At 42.0% G+C, this 17,117-nt stretch overlaps 3 protein-coding genes across 6 annotated transcripts in view; all 3 read right to left on the bottom strand.

The window, feature by feature from the left end:
* LOC129863462 (EH domain-binding protein 1-like protein 1) overlaps positions 1-5,197 on the bottom strand; it is a 35,942-nt gene extending 30,745 nt beyond the window's left edge. Inside the window, exon 1 of one of the 3 annotated variants that reach the window (XM_055935482.1) lies at positions 4,484-5,197. In XM_055935482.1, coding sequence (XP_055791457.1) covers positions 4,484-4,587 — 104 coding nt within the window. In that variant the 5' untranslated portion in view covers positions 4,588-5,197. The remainder of the gene's footprint in view (positions 1-4,483) is intronic. The other 2 variants (XM_055935483.1, XM_055935485.1) reach the window with 2 other exon arrangements.
* Positions 5,198-10,101: 4,904 nt separating this feature from the next.
* On the bottom strand, positions 10,102-14,236 carry LOC129863461 (leucine repeat adapter protein 25-like). Its single transcript, XM_055935481.1, has 3 exons — positions 13,287-14,236; positions 12,757-13,017; positions 10,102-12,385 (listed from the first exon to the last, which is right to left on the bottom strand). The coding sequence occupies exons 2-3, from the start codon at positions 13,006-13,008 to the stop codon at positions 12,101-12,103; spliced, it is 537 nt and encodes a 178-aa protein (XP_055791456.1). The 5' UTR covers positions 13,009-13,017; positions 13,287-14,236; the 3' UTR covers positions 10,102-12,100.
* Positions 14,237-14,325: 89 nt separating this feature from the next.
* Positions 14,326-16,581, bottom strand: LOC129863460 (protein ZNRD2-like). 2 transcript variants are annotated; one of them, XM_055935479.1, is made up of 4 exons: positions 16,390-16,581; positions 15,783-16,303; positions 15,493-15,577; positions 14,326-15,181 (listed from the first exon to the last, which is right to left on the bottom strand). In XM_055935479.1, exons 2-4 carry the CDS (start codon positions 15,963-15,965, stop codon positions 14,736-14,738), a joined length of 714 nt encoding a protein of 237 aa, XP_055791454.1. In that variant the 5' UTR covers positions 15,966-16,303; positions 16,390-16,581; the 3' UTR covers positions 14,326-14,735. The 2 variants fall into 2 exon arrangements, with proteins under 2 accessions (XP_055791454.1, XP_055791455.1); XM_055935480.1 differs by having other exon boundaries at positions 15,783-15,928; positions 16,390-16,580.
* Between the last annotated feature and the right edge of the window lie 536 nt (positions 16,582-17,117).

Genomic DNA, 17,117 nt, shown 5'->3' with positions numbered 1-17,117 from the left:
GCTATTACCTAGTTCTGCTCTCCTGCGTCTGACTTCCCTGCCACCAGTTACGCACCCCTTACAGTTAGTTTCAGGAATAAGTTAGGAATAATTTAGCCCTAAATATTTCAAAGACTATTTCAAAAACGAAAAGCATTGTATTTGGGACAAATCATTCACTAAAGTCTGTCCATAATAAAGCACTACTCTACCTTCTTAACAGCACTATCAACAAGGCAGGTCCTACTGGCTCTAGTTTTGTCGCACCTGGACTACTGTTCAGTCGTGTGGTCAGGCACCACAAAGAGGAACTTAGGACAGTTGCAGTTGGCTCAGAACAGGGCAGCACAGCTGGCCCTTGGATGTACAAAGAGAGCAAACATTAATAATATGTATGTCAATCTCTCCTGACTCAAAGTAGAGGAGAGATTGACTACTTGTATTTGTGAGAGGTATGGACATGTTGAAAGCACCGAGCTGTCTGTTTAACCGACTAGCACACAGCTTAGACACTCATGCATACCCCACAACACATGTCACTAATGGTCTCTTCACAGTCCCCAAGTCCAGAACAGACTTTGGGAGGCGCACTGTGAAGCAACACAAACATAGGCAGAGACACATGCACACACACACATGATACACACACGTACACATGGATTTTGTGTTGTAGATATGTGGTAGTGGAGTAGAGGCCTGAGGGCACACACTTAGAGTGTTGTGAATTCTGTAATGAATGTATTGTAATGTTTTAAAAATGGTATAACATTCTTAATTTTGCTGGACCCCAGGAAGAGTAGCTGCTGCCTAACTAATGGGGAACCATAATAAATACAAAATACAAATACAAAACTACCTTGTACTCCTGCACATTGACTCGGTACTCCTTGTATAGAGCCCTGTTATTGTTATTTTATTGTGTTAATATTTCCTTTATTTTTTCATATTAACTCTGCATTGCTGGGAAAGGGCTTGTCAATAAGCGTTTCATGATAAAGTCTAGACCTGTTGTATTCGGCACATGCAACAAATAAAATGTGATTTTAATCGATCCATCACCCTGATGGGGCTCAAAGCTCCAAAGCTCAACGCACGGACGACATATCAGATTTCAAATGGTCTGTGTTTTATTCCAAGTTTAAATCTTATCTGCCAAGAAAGAATGATATAGTCACACTACTGTACAGTACACAATAGCACATGCTATAGCTCTGTTGGAACATGACAGAATACGCAAGGACATGGCACGGCTGGCAGGCCTGTTAACAAATTACATTGTTGTGTAGTCTATGGTGCAACTCAGACACTCACTGAACAATCTTGAAAGACTACATTGAAAGATCTCCCTTATCATGGTTGACAGAAAAAAGGTACGTAGTAACTTTCGGATTTCGCTAAGAGTGAAGAAAGCATTGTTTTAATTGAATCAATTATGAGGCCCTTCTCCTCTTAAGATCAAAGTAGGCAAAGGCTAGCCTAATTGATGACATGTATGATGACATCAACACAGATAGCCTATTTAACAGTACAAATAAATACCAACAAATCTAATCATAGTGAAATAAATTAAGTTAAAAGTGATATAACTCTTGAAAACATTTGCCCTGCTTCCCAGGATCTGGTCATGACATCATCATCATTATGATACAGATTATCCTGTCAGCTGAGTGAACTGAGTAATGTCTGTTATTTATCAGTATGACAGTGATGAGGTAGGCTTGTGGTAGGAGTATTGATGCCTATTGTGTGCATTACATCTACAGTAGACCTGTGCCTATGGGACACAGTCTTTTCACGCCACTTCCATACTAAGTGATTTTCGGAGCAAGTTAGGAGAGTATTTTTGCAAACCCTATATATTTTCCTAACCTTAACCTCTGCCTCCTAACCTGCTACGTTAATTCTCCTGAACTGTTGCGTAAGTTCTAACCTGTCACGAAAAAGTCACGTTGGTATCAAGTGGCGTGAAAATAGTGTTTATCCTGTGCCCATAGCCTACTATAATTACGATACACGCTAAAATGTAGAGGCTCAATTCAATTTCACAGCCACAAAATTGGCTATAGCTGTCACGGACGTCGTAAGAAGCGGACCAAGGTGCAGCGTGGTGAGCGTACATATTCCTTTTTATTTGAATGACGCCAACAAAACAATAAACAATACAAAGTGAAGCTTAACAGGGCTATTTATTTGTATTTATTTTACCTTTATTTAACTAGGCAAGTCAGTTAAGAACAAATTCTTATTTTCAATGACAGCCTAGGAACAGTGGGTTAACTGCCTGTTCAGGGGCAGAGTGACAGATTTGTACCTTGTCAGCTCGGGGATCCAAACTTGCAACCTTTCGGTTACTAGTCCAACACTCTAACCACTAGGCTACCCTGCCGCCCCTTCGTTAGAGGCTATGAAGCCTCTAACAAAGTTAACTACCCACAACGAAAGGAGGGAAAAAGGGATACCTAAGTATGGTTCCCAATCAGAGACAACGATGGACAGCTGTCCCTGATTGAGAACCATACCCGGCCAAAACATAGAAACACAAAATCATAGAAAACAAAACATTGAATGCCCACCCCAAATCACACCCTGACCAAACCAAATAGAGACATAAAAAGGCACTAAGGTCAGGGCGTGACAGTACCCCCCCCAAAGGTGCGGACTCCGGCCGCAAAACCTGAACCTATGGGGGGGGGGGGGGGGGGGGGGGGGGGGGGGGGGGGGTCTGGGTGGGCATCTATCCGCGGTGGCGGCTCTGGTGCGGGACGCAGACCCCGCTCCACCACTGGCTCACCCCACTTTGGTGGCACCTCTGGTGCGGGGACCCTCGCTGCGGGCCCCGGACTGGGCACCGTCGCTGGGGGCCCCGGACTGTGGACCGTCGCTGGAGGCTCCGGACTGGAGACTGTCGCTGGAGGTTCCGGACTAGAGGCCGTCGCTGGAGGCTCCGGACTGGAGGCCATCGTTGGAGACTTTGTGCCATGACTCCTCACTGGAGGCTTCGTGCCATGGATCATCACTGGAGGCTTCTTGCCATGGATCATCACTGGAGGCTTCGTGCCATGTATCATCACTGGAGGCTTCTTGCCATGGATCATCACTGGAGGCTTCTTGCCATAGATCATCACTGGAGTGAGGAGACGTATGGGCAGTCTGGTACGTGGAGCTGCCACAGGGCTCACCAGGCTGGGGAGACATACAGGAGGCCTGGTTCTGGCAGCATGCACAGGACTCACCAGGCTGGGGAGACATACTTGAGGCGTGATTCTTGGCGCTGGTACCGGATACACTGGGCCGTGGAGGCGCACTGGAGGTCTCGAGCGCAGAGCTGGCACAACCCGTTCTTGCTGGATGCCCACTACCACCCGGAAAACGCGGGACGCTGGCACAGAGCACACCGGCCTGTGAATGCTCACTCGAGACACCGTGCGCATCACCCCATAACACGGTGCCTGACCAGTCACATGCTCCCCACGATAAGCACGGGAGTTGGCTCAGGTCTAAACTCCGACTCCGCCAATCTCCCCGTGTGCCCCCCCCCCACAATTTTTTTTTTAGCTGCCTCTCGGGCTTCCGTGACCGGGTCTTGTCCCTTGCCATTCTCTACTCCCCGGTCCAGCTCGTCCTCCAGGTTGGCGCACGCTGCTTGGTCCCTTGGTGGTGGGTAGTTCTGTCATGGACGTCGTAAGAAGCGGACCAAGGTGCAGCGTGGTGAGCGTACATATTCCTTTTTATTTGAATGACAAACAATAAACAATACAAAACGACCGTGATGCTTAACAGGGCTATGAAGCCTCTAACAAAGTTAACTACCTACAACGAAAGGAGGGAAAAAGGGCTACCTAAGTATGGTTCCCAATCAGAGACAACATAGACAGCTGTCCCTGATTGAGAACCATACCCGGCCAAAACATAGAAACACAAAATCATAGAAAACAAAACATAGAATGCCCACCCCAAATCACACCCTGACCAAACCAAATAGAGACATAAAAAGGCTATCTAAGGTCAGGGCGTGACAATAAGTAAAAAAACATTGTCTTCATTCATGGCAAGGGTGAAGCATAAGGCTAGCAATGTGTTAAGGTTAAATGTTAGGTTTAAAATAACATTTTAAATATAACAATTGGAGAAACAGGCAGAGTTTAGCCATCATTATGACTTTGTGGTTGTGGTAGCTAGTGACGACAGCTCACGCGCCTCTCTTATTCATATTACTGTTTCAAAGGAAACAACGAACTAACCGCATTCTGCGCTCTTCCTGTAACTCTGTTGTCACTAGTACGGAAATGGAATACGGTCCGTTATGGGTTGGATCAAATAAATGGAATAGGTTCTTGACAAGGATGCCTAAAGCAGTGTCCATGGTGGTAGGCTGCGCAAACCTAACATTAAAGTAGAAATATTACAAGGAGAAACGCCCTTCATGGGAGCAGATAGATAACGTGAGTCAATGGGATGTTGTGAAAATGAGTTCGTTTAAACCTAAATAAATGACATAACCTACCATTTCTTCGTGCATTCCAACACAAGTTCTTGATAAGACGCCACAAACTGGAATTTTGAAGCTTTCTTGCCAACGCGTTGTAATCTTTTCCAAACCGAAGTCATAATTTGGTTGAGGTATTACAAAGTTTTAGAAAGTAAGTTCCACTTTCTTGTAACTCTTTTCGGGATGGTTGTTCAATGACAGTTCGTAGTGTGTAAAACCGTTGTCTTCAAGCTGCCCGTGTTCAAAAGGAACAGCCGCAGGTGACAAAGTTGAGTTGAGTCACATAAAACTGTCGCCATCAACTAAACGCATCGAAGGAAAAAAACATGTAGCACGGAACTACAGTAATTATTAAATACAGTATTTATAAGCGGAACCGAATCCACTGTCGTGCGCATTTTAACACTTCCACATGGTCAGAATAAGGAAAAACAAATATCCTAAAAGCAACTGCTCGTCCACAATAAGCATTCCCGAGTTAAAAGACAGTGTCGACAATTCATCCAGGTATATAATAGCTGTCCTTCGCCCAGCCAGGGAAATAAAACTGTCCGATAAAGCCACCATAACACATTTTAGGCTACGTTATACTGACAGTGTAATAAACTCTCCAAGTGGTATCATTTGTTGAGTCTGTAGGCTGCAGATAAAGAAGGGGGAGCGGTTGCAAAGCATTGATGACGCGGCAGTATGCAAAATTCCCTGTCTTTTATCTTCTTTTTGCCTATCCGTACAACAGTAAACAATAACATTTCAGACTTTGGATTCCGTCCATGGTACGATGCCACTGTCAGTATGATGACCGTTAACGAGTCAGATGACACTTATCCAACTTCGCTGAAGTATATTCAAAATTAATACTTTGTCCTGAATTGTTCACTCAAACTATTATTGGCACTGTTCTCTGCAGTATACATTGTAGCCATTTGTAAAGTGCTCTTGCCTATTTGACACTTTTATCCTCATATTTGATTTACATTTTAAGAACATCCTTTAATTTCCTTACTTATCTAAACGGTTTGTGATTCAATTTGGGCCAAACGCACATTGGGCAATAAGATGATGCATGATTTTCCATGAAGAGAGATGTCCTGTCCCGACGGGTATTCGGAGTAGCCATGCATAGGGATTTTCCATAGCTGTGTGGAGTATATTTTTGGAAGGAGAAGAGGGAGGGGTGGGTGGACAGAGGCAGCTGGGGATAGAGAAGTGTGATACAGCCTACACGTGGAACACAGCAGCTCTGTACCTCTCCTTTCCTCTTTGCAATAGTCTTATAACAACATTGACAGAGAGGATGCACGATCAATCACAGGCTACAAAATAAAAATCAAGGCATGTTATGACTAGGAGTTATATACATTTATTGAGCCCGATTATGTTCAAAACGTCATTACTTAACATATGGAACTACACTAATAATGTTTTTCCAGTATTAAGGGAAGAGATCAGTGAAGTAGACAGCTGGCTAGAGCCAAGAGTTTCCTAACTCAACCCCACCTTGTTCACTGAGACAGAGTGAGTGTTCTGCCAGGCAGCAGCGGATGTGTAAGTCATGAGTCAACATGTTATTTACCTTGACTCAAGCAGCAAACACATCACTATCAGTGTCTGAGAGTCATAAGGCCAGGTAAAGACCTGAATGAGAAGAGGATTTGTGTAATTTATCTTTGCTCAGACTCTAGGTTAACTATCATAAACTGAGTTGAAGCCACATTAGATTTGTTTTCATGCTCACGCTACAGGTGGTTATATCGGTCAGCTAATACAGCACTAGTAAAGGCCTAGTGCACTACTTCATTGTTTTATTTAATTGAGATTTTTCAGGGGGTGCTGCAGCACCCTCAGCACCCCTACTTCCCGCAGCTGTGTGTGGCCTATTTATAGAAATACATGGGACTTTCTAAAAGGAATGTAAAAGCTCTTACCCGTTTTAATGTTCTGTATTACTTGAAAGATCACATTGAATATCTCCCTTATCATGGTAAATAGAAAATAAGTGTTTAGTAACTTTAGGATTCTGCTAAGAGTGAAGAAAGGATTGTTTTAATTTGATCCATCATCATTAGGTTATTGATTGAGGCCCTTCTCCTCTTAAGATCAAAGAAGGCAAAGGCTAACCTAATTGATGACATGTCTGATGACATCAACACAGATAGCCTATTTAAACAGTACAAATAAATACCAACAAATCCAATCATTGTGATAAAAATTAAGTTAGAAGTTTTACCACTCTGGAAAATATTTGCCCTCTTCGAAATATTTGTGTTATGTCAGGGTGTCATCATCATCGTGATGATACAGATCCTGCTGTCAGCTGAGTGGATGGAAGTAATGTCTGTCATTTATCAGTCTGACAGTGATGTAGTAGGAATGTAAAAGCTGTCACCCCTGTTTTAATGTTATGTTGCTATATGAATAGTAAATAAAAAAATTGAAATGGGAACTGACCACCAATGGTAAAAATATTTCAGAGACTGTTATTACGAAAATACAATCAAATGTTGCAGTAAAGTGGCCTTGCTCTGTGGCTATTAGGAAAATGATAATGGATGTCTGAGGCATGTATGGGGCTTCCTGTTTTCAATTAGTCATTTCCTGGTGGCTAGTGGATCTGTAAAGTAGCTTGCTCAAGGGTAGAGTTGATCTATTACAACTGCTTACACACAAAATATTTTCATGTCACACGGTTTTTGAAACCTCTCACTCAAAGTGCAAAACTACACACCAAATATCCAAAACCATAAGCTATTTCTCAGCCTTTGACTCAGTTGTCAATTGCATAAAACACTTTTTTCAAAACACCACACAATTCTCTACCTAAAACACAAAAATCTAACAGGAAGTGACTTGCTTTCCTTTTCCAAACACAACCAATCAAAATGCTACACTTATTCACCAGGTCACACACACACTCCTCACATGTGCAAACACTAATAGCTTAACTGATCACTAACCAATCACTGCTTTACTGTAGTATAGGCCTATAAATAGGTCAATGGTCAGATTACCTGTTTTGAACAATAGATGCCAACAATGGACAGAGAGCAAGAGGAGTAGGAGGGAGAGGAAGAGGAAGAAGACGACGATGGCAAAGAAGAGAAGGAAGGAGAGCCATCTCTGTTGAGATTAGGGCAACACTTGTTGATCATGTGATCAACCACGGTTTGACAATGAGAGAGGCTGGACTGAGAGTCCAGCCCAACTTGAGTCGATTTACAGTGGCGTCCATAATTCGAACCTTCAGAAATGAGAACAGGTATGCAACTATCTAATGACTATTTTAGCATTACAGTAATGTACTGTAAAATACATATGACTGCATAGTATTGCATAAACATTTGTAACTCTAAGCCATCCATTTACTGCATTGCATTGAATGAATGAGGTTGGTTATCATGCTGTACTACATTTTTTTGTACATTGTTTACAGTTCCTATACTGAACACATACTGTGTTTGAATTTTGTACAGAGTGGAAAGGCAAAGACATCATGGAGGACGAGAACGCTTGTTTACAGATGTACAAGAGACTGCACTTATAAATATGGTTTTGGCCAACAATGCAATTAGGATTCGAGAGATAAGAGAGCATATGTTGAATACTGACACCATATTTAACCTCATCAATGCTGTAAGCCTGTCGACCATACAACGCATCCTCCAACGGCACCGAGTGACGATGAAACAACTTTACAAGGTGACATTTGAGAGAAACTCTGACAGAGTCAAGAATATGCGACATGACTTTGTAGAGGTATGTATGCAACACTACTTCCAGTACTTCAGACATACCATATTTATTCAGAGAGTATTGGAGCTGGATGCCCATGTAATTCGCCATGAATTTATTTATGTGGATGAGGTTGGCTTCAACCTTACCAAAACCAGGCGCCGCGGAAGAAATTTAATAGGACAGAGGGCAATTACCAATGTCCCTGGATAGCGTGGGGGTAATATAACTATGTGTGCTGCCATCACTCAAAACGGGGTCCTCCATCACAATGCCACACTGGGTCCGTACAACACCGGCCATATGCTCACTTTTCTGGATGCAATTTACACAATGCTTGTCCCTGATCCAGATCAGGAGCCTGCTAGATTTTAGGTTTTATGGGACAATGTTAGATTTCACCGGGCTGTTCTGGTCCAAAACTGGTTTGCCACCCATCCACAATTTGTAGTTTTGTACCTAACCCCATATTCACCTTTTCTAAATCCCATAGAGGAATTCTTCTCAGCCTGGCGCTGGAAAGTGTATGATCGCCAACCCTATGCCCGCATGCCGCTTCTCCAGGCAATGGAGGACGCATGTGGGAACATAGAGGTTGCCTCTGTCCAAGGTTGGATACGCCATGCTAGGAGATACTTCCCTCGATGTTTGGCAAGAGAAAACGTATCTTGTGATGTGGACGAAGTATTGCGGCCAGACCCAGGCCGGAGAAGAGATGAAGCGTAGCTTAGCACTGGTGATTGCCCCCCCCCCTCCCCCTACCAATTCCTGGACTGTCCCCCCGGGACCCCACACACACAATTGTGTTCTTTACTCTATTGTAAAGAATATACTTTTGGTTTACATATGTTTATGGTTTTGTTGTATGCTACTGTATACAACAGTAATGTTTGGCCTAATAAATATTTTCTGTTTCTACATTGCATTGGTGTTTACAGTGTACTTGTTACCCCTCTCAGCAGATTACTTTCACTGTAGAACATTGTATTGAAATGTAGATATAAGCCTATGAAAGACCAAAGAGCTTTAGATTTAGAACAACAGTGTTTACATGGTATATCCAAAAATGTACTATTATGAAAGCAGTGTTTGCCATTTGATGCAAATGCTTCATTCTGACATGTGTTTATGGCATTTTGAATATAGTGTTACATTTTGAAGGAGATGTGAGGCATTTTGCATTTTGTGTGTGCAGTTTTGGGAATTGTGTGTAGAGTTTTGAAAAAAGGAGACAGTTTTGAAAACGTGTGTAAGCAGTTGGACAAAACTGTCATGTAATTCCCGTCACCAGTTAAGGTGTTAAGCAGTACACTCTTAGAAAAAAGGGTTCCAAAAGGGTTCTTCAACTGTCCCCATACGAGAACCCTTTTTGGTCCCAGGTAAAACTATTTTGGGTTCCATGTAGAACCCTCTGTTTAAAGGGTTCTACATTGAACCAAAAGGGTTGTACCTGGAAACAAAAAGGGTTATTCAAAGGGTTCTGCTATGGGGACAGCCTAATATCTCTTTTAGGTTCTAGATAGCACCTTTCTTTCTAAGAGTGCACTTGCCGCTCTGACCTTAGTATTTGCTGCTATTACTTTTGATTCTGTCTTAAAAGAAAACATACTGACTCTGTGTGTACTAATATACTTATTAGACTGTAATTACAGAAGTTATTCCGTTCTAGTTATGCTGGCATAATGTCTATGTAATGTACATGGAAGTGGGCAGAGAATGGAAGGAACTATGTGGAGACAACAATAAGCTGGGCCTACTGGTATAAGCCTCTGCTATTATTGCTTGATGTTGATGTCAACTTTCCTTTATACTAAATATGATGGCAAGCTAGCAAGATAAATGACCTGGGATGTCCTGGTTGTATTCCTTCCTTTACACAAAACATTATGGTGTTTCAAGTTTAAACAAGACTTTTATGTTTTATTCTAATTCTATTTCAACCACTAAATAAGTAGAAACACTAGATGTTCAGGGCTAATTCCGTTAGTAAGGAATGGGTTATGATGGTATTTGAATGTTTTACAGCTACTGTGTTCTGGACTCCTCCTCCTACCCTGGGGAGAGAACAGGGATCATTACCTAATAAGTCCATGTGTGGCTGGAATGGTTTGTTTATAATGGCCAGACAGTCAGAGTGGTGCTCTCATGAATCAAAAACATGCAAAAGTACAGTCATATAACTTTAAAGGGCTAAACAATGATATCAATGGCATCCACATAACTTCTCCTGTGAGATACTGTAAGTAATAGTTAGATGCAAAAAGGCACACTTCCACAGCTATCAAAAAGGCACACTTCCACGGCCATCAAAAAGGCACACTTCCACGGCCATCAAAAAGGCACACTTCCACGGCCATCAAAAAGGCACACTTCCACGGCCATCAAAAAGGCACACTTCCACGGCCATCAAAAAGGCACACTTCCACGGCCATCAAAAAGGCACACTTCCACAGTTATCAAAAAGGCACACTTCCACAGTTATCAAAAGGCACACTTCCACAGTTATCAAAAAGGCACACTTCCACGGTTATCAAAAAGGCACACTTCCACGGTTATCAAAAAGGCACACTTCCACGGCCATCAAAAAGGCACACTTCCACGGCCATCAAAAAGGCACACTTCCACAGTTATCAAAAAGGCACACTTCCACAGTTATCAAAAGGCACACTTCCACAGTTATCAAAAAGGCACACTTCCACGGTTATCAAAAAGGCACACTTCCACGGTTATCAAAAAGGCACACTTCCACGGCCATCAAAAAGGCACACTTCCACGGCCATCAAAAAGGCACACTTCCACAGTTATCAAAAAGGCACACTTCCACAGTTATCAAAAGGCACACTTCCACAGTTATCAAAAAGGCACACTTCCACGGTTATCAAAAAGGCACACTTCCACGGTTATCAAAAAGGCACACTTCCACGGTTATCAAAAAGGCACACTTCCACGGTTATCAAAAAGGCACACTTCCACGGTTATCAAAAAGGCACACTTCCACAGTTATCAAAAAGGCACACTTCCACAGTTATCAAAAAGGCACACTTCCACAGTTATCAAAAAGGCACACTTCCACAGTTATCAAAAAGGCACACTTCCACAGTTATCAAAAAGGCACACTTCCACAGTTATCAAAAAGGCACACTTCCACAGTTATCAAAAAGGCACACTTCCACAGTTATCAATATGCATACTCTGCCGTGAGCCAGAAACACAGGAACAAAAGTACACTTTTTGGAACTGAAGGACTTTCTGACTTCACCTTGGGAAACAAGATTTTTCAGGTTTTCTACATGTGGAACAGATGCTGATATCTGTCACAACCAATGTTGCCATCCAGTGGTTAGAGTATGTCAATTACCCCTTTCCAAACCTGTCCATAGCATTTTTTATTTTTATGCCAAGATATTAAAAAAGCTCAATACATAAACTTCCCATCACAACAAACAAAAAGGAGAAATACCAGCATTGTGTGTATGTGACTACGTGACTAAGCTTACATTCAATCTTAAAATTGTAGAGAAGAAAATTATATTTAGAGAAAAATCTATTGTTTTACTCCGATGAAGGAGTAAATTACAAGGCATTTACATGTATATATTTATATATATATACATATAAATGATCAGGTATTTGAAATATGGCTTTTGTTTTCAAGATATGCACAATTAGTCCAAATCAACAAGCAAGGTCTCTTTAACGAAGGATTATATAGTAACAAGGTTTTGTTGAAAATGTCAGCTCCTTGTGTGATGGAGACGGTTCATCAGTATGACACCAGTTTAAAAATGTCCTTCTGCCAATAACCTAGCTAGGTGGGTACAAGTATAAGAAATAATAAAACAGCTATACAGAACAGGAAACAGATTATATTATGTAAATACAGGAAAAATATTAGTTGGTTTATAAGGAAATGTGGAAAGACTCTTTGATCCATTGGTCCCGGGAGTTCTGAGTTGACTGGAGAGTCAGTGAAGTGCCAGGTAGATTCTGAGGTACATTATCACCATCGTTCTCCTCCTCTTCATAATCATCCTCTTCCTCAGAGTAACTATTTTCTGTAGTGATGCTGCTCTCTGACAGCAGAGAGTTGGAGATGTCCTGAAAAGCTCCCTTGTACTCCTGGATGGACTCATAGAGAGACCACAGCTGACAGTGCAGAGACATGTCCAACTGTCTGAGGCCCACCTAGGACACACAACAGGAAAGGATAATTGTGTCAATAATCTCATACATTAACTATATAAACGTTGTCAATTTAATACAAATTAACAATAACACATGTAGGTAAATTGAGCAGAAATAGCAGCTGATTAAATTAAACAAATAAAATAACCCTATTATTTCAGGATGTTCTCTAGATGTGTGTTATTTGCGGACAATAATCAAAGACAAAAAGCTGTGAGAAATGATAGTATGTATTTGTGTTTTTAATTTGCTTTTGTTGTTTATCAAATGTCAGTATGTTTTTACATTTCTTACACTCTTGGGAAACTAGCCATAGGGCTAAAATAAATACTAATAAAATTAAATCAACTGATTACAAAATAATGTCCAACCATTTCTTCGCGCAGCACTGCGAGCCCTGCGTCCAGACTTGCAGGCTTGCTGCGGCGGAGAGTATCGATCACTGTAGACTTGCTAATGTCGGCCTGAATGCTTGTCAGTTTACTGTATACTTTTTTGATGTCCCTCCATGAGCCACCACTGGAGTTCAGGATGCCGCTGAGGCCTTTTGGCAAAGGGGGTAGTCCTTCGATTGAACAGACGCTGTCTGGACATTCAGGAGGACTGGACTGGAACCCGTTCATTTTATACCTCTGTATCAATGTATAAACATTTGTTTACCTCCGCGCGTTTTATTATATGCTATCATATAATTGCCAGAAATATTAAATCATAAAGAACATACGGATTCAATAACGGAAGTCCACTATCAAGTACAGTATGTGATGATTTTTTTTTTAAAAGTCGGCTATAGCCTAGTAGTTATTGTCTCAGATCAGCAATCTACCGATGATGAGGGTTTAACAGAACATGTCGCAAATGTAGAGGGAATATATAGTTCAATAAAAATACGTTTCTTCACCTTCAGTCCGGTTATTCTATTTCCAACGAGTCCTCAGTAGCACAATAGAGGCGCCATGCACACAGCATCCATCGTAGTGTGGATGAAAAACTGCTTTGACAATGAAAACATAACGGAAGCCTATGCAAATGTTACCAAGATGAATTCATGTCTGATGTCCTTGCTTTGTTTCCCACTACGCTTTCCTGTCTCAACTGCCAAACTCGCCCTGGATAATATCCCCTCCCCGTCCCACTTCGTCGCAGCGAGACCGAGGCGCTACACCGCTTCCAAAACACACTATATTTGGGGATAGAGGAAACAGTATAAGTACGTCCTTTGGAACGATAATTCCGGAAAACCACATTATCATATGTCGAGGCCGGTGTTTTATTTCATTCTAGCAATACCACATTCTTCACCTTAACCCATTTCCAAATGCCTAACCTCAAGACAAAACCACTGAAAACTCCCACCCAATCTTGCCATCCAGAAATACTGAATATTCCAATTGTCCCCCACAATTAAATCGGGGAGTGAACTATGGATCTGTCTCCATCAGTACATTTCTACTTTCGTCACACGTGATCTCAGACAGCACTGGCACGATTTCGACTTAACTTGGGTGAATTGTGCATCATTCCAGAGATCCGGCATTTACAAAATTACACTGTGTTAGTCACACGTGATACCTCAATTCGTGGGGCACTTGTATTGTATTTGTTGCCTTGAATTGTATTTATACTACAACTCCTAAATCCAAAATTATCCACTATTACAGTTTTTACAACACACTGAAATTCGTTCAGTACTACATCACAGCAAATATCATTATGCATCTATCCAGTCTCTTATCAAAAACATCCTTAGTTGCTCCAACACTATTTGTTAAAAAGTAGGAAAGTCCCACTACTGAATATTACAAATATCATCTTCTAGTATAAATAGATTGCTACAACACCATACAATTACATAACCACCCTGTCACTATATTGTAGTATGCCACAAAACAAAGGACACTTGTTTAAAAATGAAGTAATAAGCACAGAGAAAGTATGAATAATGTGGATAAATTCAGATTTTTATAAACAATTGATGTACATTAATATCAACCAGTCAAACCCCACTCAACTATGTAGTTTAAAGAAATTCAACCACTCAGAGGTGCCCATTCTCACCATGCAAGTTTGTGTCAAAACTTTACCATGAATCCAGAGAAGACTTCAAATGAAAAGTAACAGCAATGTTTAAACAAATGTTACACTACAGGTCAGGCAATCAAAATACAAACTATGCATACAGACAGTTGTCCAAGTTTATTACATGAACCTTTACCGGCTGAGGCGAAGCTGTTCATATTTGCCACAAAAACCTTTGCAAGGGAATCAAGCTGCTACAACTTCCGGTGTTGCTTATGTGAGCATGTGTTTATGCCTTGTTTCTGTTTTTAGAATTGCCATCAGTTCAGTCTCATGATTGGTGAAGCTCTTTCAGGCTGCGCAGTGAATCTGCGCAGCTGCGGATGAGGCTGCACAGCTGGATACTAGCCTCTACTGAGGCTGAGTGCTGGAGCTCCTGTGTAGCCCACCGCAGCTTGTGCAGCACTGCATCCTCAGCACTGGATAGGGCTGGGTGAGGTGCAGGGGCTACTATGGGGGCTGCCACCTGGACTGGCTGAATGGATGGGGTGGATGTAGGGAGGAAGCTAGGGGGCACGGTGAGTGCAGGGGAGGGGTTGGCTGGTGGAGGTAGGGGTCCTCTCAGTCCTGACGCAGCTCCTTCGCAGTGCTCTGGTCGGGGCTGCCCTGTGATGGAGAGGGGGGTGTCACTGGAGGGGGCTCCATTGTCCAGATGGACAGGCTGAGAGGCTAGCTGTCTCTCTCTGACCTGTGACAGGGCAGCCTGGGCATTTAGGGCTGAGTGTGAGAGGACAGTAACAGGAAAGAGAAGGAAAGGAGAAGAAAAGTTTAGTTGGCGCAAGACAATTATTTGTTCAGTTGCAAACTAATATTAGATTAGTCATAAGCATGGCCCAGAGTTAGCTCAGGAAACTCATTTCCTAGCCTGACTTCCAATCCACATTGCTTCAGCCAAATGTCACACCCACAAGTGTTCTCTTTGTATGGAGTGATCAATAAAGCAGCTAAATTAAATTCAGGATGAGTTGTCAGGCAACTTTCCCCCCCAGTCATAACATAAATGAACCTAGCCCTGCACAGACTCTTACCTGGGTTGTCCTTGTCTACGTCAGAGTCCAGTTCCTGACATGCAACACAGTAGTTCTTCTTCTGCTTGTCCTGAAGGAGAATCGTCTGGACAGGCACAAACAACCAATTATTAAACTCAAGCCCAAATACTACTTAGACGCTCATTAATCTCCAAAGACAAGACCAATCAATCCCTTTAGTTTAAAAAAGCATTACAGAGTAAATATATTTAGCTATAGATCTCACTCAGTAAATATATAATAGGATGCAAATATATAAACTGGGATGGTCTGGATTATTCCCCACTCACCCCACATTGCTCGCAGCATTCTCCTAACATTTTGTAGCCTTTGAGGAGGTAGGCACCCATGAGCTTGCTTATTTTGTCCTGTCGTTCCCGCTGAGCATGAATAACCTTCATCTCAGATTCTGAAGGGGGTGTCCAGTCATCGTCGTCTGACAAGAAAACCGTGGAGGGTGAGGAAACCGACATTCAAGCTATCAGAACTCAGTCATATGGACACGGCTGGCTTTCAGCTAGCTAGTTTATCAAACTGAGTACAGTAATTTAACGCGTTACGTTAGTCGATTTTGGTTAATTTATCAGCTAGCTAGGTGATGATAATCTAACGTTCGATAGTGAGCCAACAGTAGCTAGTTAGCAAGTATTATGCGACGTCAGTTTGTGCTAACTGGAGACACCGGTAGACCAACTAGTTGGCCAACGTTAGCCAGCTAACGTTACTGTAGCTGGCTTAGCTGACCAAGCTAGCTGTCAAACTGGGTTTCCGGTCAAAACTTGAATTCCCCAAAACGTCCGAATCTGGCATTCTGAAAGACAATTAGCAAAATAAACTTTTGAGATAGCCTACCAAAATAAAACATAAGCATTTGAGGAAAGCAGCTGGTTTATTTACCTGCATTCAGTGCCATGATTCCACTGCTATCCGTGGTTGCTGCACGCCGTTGCTTTACAAAAAATGTATATACACATGCGTGCACTAAATTTGAAATGTAACCTTATAGGTTTGCTACTGCCACCTGCCGTAGTGGAAGACTATAGCTAGCTAGCTCAGAGACAGTACAGTGAAATATATATTTTTATAACTAAACCAAGATAGACAACAGCCCGTCGTTTTAAACGGGAACAAACAAGGAGGTGGGCAGAGAAACACGAGCTAGCAAGATCCTATTGGCGCGTTCTAGCATCTATTCCGTTAGGGGACGCCTACTATGTGAAGTGCGCGTGTGCAATGACTAATTTCGCCTTTGCACTCCTAAACAATGCTTCTTTTTTTACTTTGGCAAAGGGTAAAGTCTACAAAACATAGTCAACTCTGTTTGTAACATATTCTAGTTTTGGGAACAGAAACCTGTATTGAAATCAAATGTTTCATCAATGAGAAAATTAGCAGAATGTTCTCCCACTGCCGTCAAATACGCTTCCTCTCACTACTTCCATATTTGGTAGTGAGTGGAAACGCCAAGCGGATGCTTCACATTTATACATCCGGTAAGATATCTGTCTCATTGTTCTATATGTGGTAAAGTATGAAGATCATTCTTGTAGGCGATGTCTTGCGACGTTGGCTACATTAACTCATGCGCAGGAACGTCATCGGGTCTAATCTTTCGGATATCGCAT

This window comes from Salvelinus fontinalis, chromosome 10, assembly GCF_029448725.1.
Source record: "Salvelinus fontinalis isolate EN_2023a chromosome 10, ASM2944872v1, whole genome shotgun sequence".
Lineage (NCBI taxonomy): Eukaryota > Metazoa > Chordata > Actinopteri > Salmoniformes > Salmonidae > Salvelinus > Salvelinus fontinalis.
This window is presented reverse-complemented; position numbering and strand designations above follow the sequence as displayed.

What these genes read in the sequence shown, in the direction of transcription:
- LOC129863460 (XM_055935479.1), bottom strand. Translation starts at nt 15,965, where the DNA reads ATGTCGGTTTCCTCACCCTCCACGGTTTTCTTGTCAGACGACGATGAC. An exon ending in AATGCTGCGAGCAATGTGGG is followed by an intron (nt 15,578 to 15,782) that starts GTGAGTGGGGAA and finishes GTGCCTGTCCAG; the next exon opens with ACGATTCTCCTTCAGGACAA. An exon ending in CGTAGACAAGGACAACCCAG is followed by an intron (nt 15,182 to 15,492) that starts GTAAGAGTCTGT and finishes TCTCACACTCAG; the next exon opens with CCCTAAATGCCCAGGCTGCC.
- LOC129863461 (XM_055935481.1), bottom strand. Translation starts at nt 13,008, where the DNA reads ATGAACGGGTTCCAGTCCAGTCCTCCTGAATGTCCAGACAGCGTCTGT. An exon ending in CAGTGCTGCGCGAAGAAATG is followed by an intron (nt 12,386 to 12,756) that starts GTTGGACATTAT and finishes TGTGTGTCCTAG; the next exon opens with GTGGGCCTCAGACAGTTGGA.